Raw genomic sequence first — 5,591 nt, 5'->3', positions numbered from 1 at the left:
GAAAAAGGCAAATTCCATGCTAGCGATAATTAGGAAAGGTATTGAAAATAAAACAGCCGATATCATAATGCCATTGTATAAATCTATGGTGCGGCCGCATTTGGAATACTGTGTACAGTTCTGGTCGCCTCATCTCAAAAAGGATATTCTAGAGTTGGAAAAGGTTCAGAAGAGGGCAACCAGAATGATCAAGGGGATGGAGCGACTCCCTTACGAGGAAAGGTTGCAGCATTTGGGGCTTTTTAGTTTAGAGAAAAGGCGGGTCAGAGGAGACATGATAGAAGTGTATAAAATTATGCATGGCATTGAGAAAGTGGATAGAGAAAAGTTCTTCTCCCTCTCTCATAATACTAGAACTCGTGGACATTCAAAGAAGCTGAATGTTGGAAGATTCAGGACAGACAAAAGGAAGTACTTCTTTACTCAGCGCATAGTTAAACTATGGAATTTGCTCCCACAAGATGCAGTAATGGCCACCAGCTTGGACGGCTTTAAAAGAAGATTAGACAAATTCATGGAGGACAGGGCTATCAATGGCTACTAGCCGTGATGGCTGTGCTCTGCCACCCTAGTCAGAGGCAGCATGCTTCTGAAAACCAGTTGCCGGAAGCCTCAGGAGGGGAGAGTGTTCTTGCACTCGGGTCCTGCTTGCGGGCTTCCCCCAGGCACCTGGTTGGCCACTGTGAGAACAGGATGCTGGACTAGATGGGCCACTGGCCTGATCCAGCAGGCTCTTCTTATGTTCTTATGTTCATATGTTCTTAGAGAGAGAGTTAGCAACCATGTTTGCAAAGGTTGTCCTGAGGTCATCCAAACTGGGAGGCATTTGCAAAATGGGAAGTTGTTTCAGCTGAGCTCTGTTCAAGATTAAATTGGGGGGGGAATCACCCACAAAAAAACGCAACCACCCCCTGCAACAAACCATGTATAAGGCAGCTTCCTAAAAGCAAACAGACTTATACTGACTGTGGAGTTTGTGAGGAAGGGCTGTGACTCAATGATAAAGCATCTGCTTTTGCACGCAGAAAATCCCAGGTCCAGTTTCTGGAATCTCCAGGTAGAGTTGGAAGAGACCGCTGCGCGGAACCCTGGAAAGCTGTTGCCAATCACTGCAGACAATACCGACTTAGATCAACCAATAGTTTGACTCAGTAAAGGTAGTTTCTTATGCTCGAGCAGGGAGGATCGGACATGCATGTGTGTGTGTGTGTGTGTGTGTGTGTGTGAGAGAGAGAGAGAGAGAGAGAGAAGCTTGGAACAGCAATGGCAGATGGAAGGATGGTCACATTTCATAGCCCCTGGTGTAAGGGACCCCACACAGACCCTGATTGGGGGTTTACCCAGTCAGGCTCCTTGAATTCCAAAGAAGAAGAGTAGACTCTGAGCTGCTAATGTCCCAGAACACTTAGGCTAACAGATTAAGTGTTGGGAAAACATTACAGGGGGGAAAAATGGCTCCAACAAATAGGCTGGGAGGGACGCTGGCAGCTTTGTTTAGCCACTCTGTTTCAGTTTCAGAGGCCAGATTGTTTTGGAGATAGCAGTTTATTGATGTCACACAGACAACAAGGGAGAGATGGGGCGAAAATCGCTCTGTCAGGTTAAAACAAGAGGACAACATTTTCACACGCCACCTTCAGTGACAACATCAGGGGAGATTTAACTGCTTGCAATTCACACTGCTGCATGTTTTTAGGCCACTGATTTGCAATCTGAGCAGATGTTGACCAAAAGAAAGAAAACATGTTGTAATAAGTCTAGGGGGGTTTGTGACAAATCAAAGACATAATTGAAATGTGGAACAGATCTGGTGATAAGTAAGGGAAAGTATTGGTAGATATAATTTTGGCAGAGCTTCCCAAACTGCGGTCCGTGGACTACCATTGGTCCACAACCTTCACTCTGGTGGTCCGTGATGTGTCTGCGTTCAATACTCATATTGATTTTTAATTGTGTTTACATGGTTTCTTTTATTTCTTCTGCTGTATTTTATTGTATTGCAGTTTGAATTCTATAGAACCCCTGAGTTAGGGCATGCCAAAATCAAGGTTATTTAATGACCTTTCTGTTTTTCCGGGAAATCTTAGGAACTGCAATTGTGGGTGGGGGGAGAGGAAATCCCCAGAATTCTTTGCGGGAAGCCATGACAGTTAAACTGCTGTAAAACAGATGAATTCCTGATCATTTGTGCCCATGATGGTAACTTTCAATACTGTTTGTGCCTGCAAACATTTCAGGGCAGATATACTGCTTCATTTCCAATCTGCACATGTCTCATAAGTTCCTGCTGAAATCCTGAAACTTTTTATATCACAAATGTTCCAGGGTGGGCTCTCCAACACCCCCCCCGCCGCCTGATTTTGTTGCACTATAGTGCAAGAGTGCCCCTCCAGAAAGCAACAATGCCGTAACACTGGGGAAGTGTCACAGAACAACGAATAAAGTGGAATAGGATGTGGGCGGTCCCGTCTACTGAAATGGAAATGGACTGCCTTCAAGTCGATCCCGACTTACGGCGACCCTATGAATAGCGATTTCATTGTAAGCGCTATTCAGAGGGGGTCTACCATTGCCTCCCTCTGAGGCTAGTCCTCCCCAGCTGGCTCAGCTTGCCACAGCTGCACAAGCCAGCCCCTTCCTTGTCCGCAACTGCCAGCTGGGGGGCAACTGGGCTCCTTGGGACTCTGCAGCTTGCCCACAGCTGCACAGGTGGCAGGTCACGGAACCCCTGAGCCACTCCCTGTGGGGTGATCTTTAGCTGGCCCTTTATACCCAGGAGACTCGAGCGGGGATTTGAACTCCCAGACTCTGGACTCCCAGCCAGGCTCTCCTCCTATTTACGCTATACCAGCTGTCTAGTGTGCTATTGTGCCATCAATGGCATGTTGCAGAATTCACCTGCAAAAAAACCCCTCTGATGAGGGGCCCATAGGCTTGTCATGCAGATATGCCTGGAGGGAGAAAGAGATCGATCAGGAATAAGACTAAAACAAATACAGCTATTTTCTAGCTTAGATGGCTGCTATATATCTGTTTGGGAGACAACAGTAGCATCAATCAGCCTCCACTCCCAAGACTTTAGCACAAGCTTCAACTATCCCTACATATACTGTGATCACGGTGCCTATTTTCTCATCTCTGGTGAGTCACTGTCCCTTTTTTGCCCCTCTTTTTGCCTTTTGGGAATGCCTTATTAATTTGTATTTATTTATTTGCAAACATTCCATATACTGCCAACATTAAGGGGGAGGGGGAAATCTCATGACAGTAAACAGCATAAAATCAGCAGTGGAATTAAATCCATAAAACAAGTACAAAATACATCACAAATCAGTAGATTGGATTCATACGTCAAATATCACCCCTCAGGGAAAGCCTGGGTGAACAGATGAGTTCTAAGAAGGCACCTAAATGCCAATACCATAGGTGCCCACCTGATGTTCATTCCAAAGGGCAGGTGCCACCACTCTTAAGACCCTGCTATAAGTGGACATAAAATGGACCTCAGGCGCATGTAGTATTACTAAGAGGGTCTCTCCTGAGGATCAAAGTGCCTGGGCAGAGGTATACCACGTATGGTATGCCTGGAAACTATTAGGATTCATATTAAGAGTACTAGGATGAGTTGCTAGCATTGTCCATCTCAGGTTCTCTGGAATTTAAATATCTCAGTGGGGAGGGGAGGAATTTTGATGTTGAAATGCCTCTACTTCTAAATGCACGTTCATGTAAATGAACATGTTTGCATACAGTAGGGCACCGCTTATACGGTGGGTTAGGGACCAGCCCCCCGCTGTAAAGCGGAAATCGCCGTAAAGCGGAACCCATTGACTATAATGGGCCGCGTCGTGCGAAAATGATGTGAAAATGTCGCAAAATGCTGTAAAATCGCAAAATCGGCTTTAAAATGGGGAATTTCCCCAAATTGAAAGCCGCCGCATCAGTGGAACGCCGCAAAATGGAACGCAGGTAAGCGGGGCCCTACTGTATTAATTTGTCATGTGGTCTATCGCCTGCCAGTCTGCCCCTATGACATACTGATGAGGTTGGACAGCTGATTCATGTATTATTTATTTATAACAGAATATTGTGCCCCCCTATGAGATGGCAACCCCATTGCCTATCTTTCCAGCCTTGAGGGCTAGAAACTTGTGGGTATTTTTAAATGAAAGCTGAGACTGAATTCTGGGCCCAGTATTGAACTATGCTGCTGCTGCTGCTGCTGCTGCTGTTGTTGTTGTTATTATTATTATTATTTATACCCCGCCTTTCGGCCAAAGACCCTCAAGGCGGCTTACGAAGAAAAATAAACACAAGTGTAAAAATACATCAGTAAAAGCAACACAATTTACAAAAATTAAACTAAATAACAAATAACATTATTAAGGGGAGAAAAATGTCCAGGAAAGAAACTCAGAATAAATTACATACATCCTCCGCTGCCCTGCTTTGGGACTGAGACGGGTACGGGTTTCCCCAGGCATGACATCTTCAGCCAGGCAGAAGAAATAGGAACAGAGGCAAACATATTGCCCCGTCCAGGTTCTTTGATGCCAGGAGTGTGGAGCAAAGGGCAGAGAGCCCGCGGGCTAGGGCAGGGCGCACCCATCTTCCCTCACGGGGGCGAAGGAGGCGAGGCATCCTCCCTGCAGGTTTAGTCATTGGGGGTGCAGGTGGAGTGGAGCTGCTCTGGGCTGCTGGCGCTGCCGGTGCTGAAGCTGCTGTCATCTAGGTCATGGGGCCTGCAGGGCAGGCTAAGCTCCAAGGAGCAGCCGGCAGGGCTGGCGTCGGGCCACGTGGAGGCGCATTCCTCCTCGAGGGCCAAGCAGAGCTCCTTCAGCTTCAGGTTGTCCTTGGCCAGGCACTCCTGGAGGCCCTCCAGGCCGGCCAGCTTGCGGAGGCAGGCGGCCACCTCGTCGCACAGCACCTGTGCCGCGTGGTGCCCGAAGAGTTTCCAATGATGCACCAGGCGCTTGGCCTTGAGCCGGTCCTCATTGAGCCAGTCCTCATTGAGGAAGCAGCACAGGTCGCAGTTCTCAGCCTGCTGCCACCCGTTGACCGCCTTCAGCTCGCAGATCTCAGATCTCACAGTTATGCAGTGCAACTGTAGAGCACACATCCTTCCCTGCTTTTAGGGCATTCCCAGAGGGCACTTACATATATATGACTGTGTGAAGTGGTTAAGAGGTGTGAATCAGGAAGTCTCTGGTTCAAATCTCAGCCCTCCCATGGACTTTCTGCCTTGGTGTCCATGCACGTCATTCTCCTTCACACTTCTCTCCCCCCTCCCCCACATCTGCAATTGCAAAATTAATGCAAACCTACCTCACAAGGTTGTTGTGGGGATTACAAGGCCACATATATGAAGCACTACATGCTAATAAATAAATGAATTTATTTATTTTTATTTTATTTATTTTATTCGATTTTTATACCGCCCAAAGCCTGAGGCTCTCAGGGCGGTGTACAGCATAAAGTGAATACAAGGCAAAAAATACAATAAAATGACAATAAAACACTAAAAACATACATTTAAGTATTTAACAGCCTGGTATATATTAACAACAATAAAATATGTTAAAATGCCTGGG

At 46.7% G+C, this 5,591-nt stretch overlaps 1 protein-coding gene across 1 annotated transcript; it reads right to left on the bottom strand.

Moving 5' to 3' along the window:
• Positions 1-4,654: 4,654 nt before the first annotated feature.
• On the bottom strand, positions 4,655-5,119 carry LOC133378046 (coiled-coil domain-containing protein 85B-like). The gene has a single exon (XM_061612825.1). The coding sequence runs from the start codon at positions 5,117-5,119 to the stop codon at positions 4,655-4,657; it is 465 nt and encodes a 154-aa protein (XP_061468809.1).
• Positions 5,120-5,591: the final 472 nt, after the last annotated feature.

Source organism: Rhineura floridana, chromosome 2 (genome assembly GCF_030035675.1).
Source record: "Rhineura floridana isolate rRhiFlo1 chromosome 2, rRhiFlo1.hap2, whole genome shotgun sequence".
NCBI lineage: Eukaryota > Metazoa > Chordata > Lepidosauria > Squamata > Rhineuridae > Rhineura > Rhineura floridana.
This window is presented reverse-complemented; position numbering and strand designations above follow the sequence as displayed.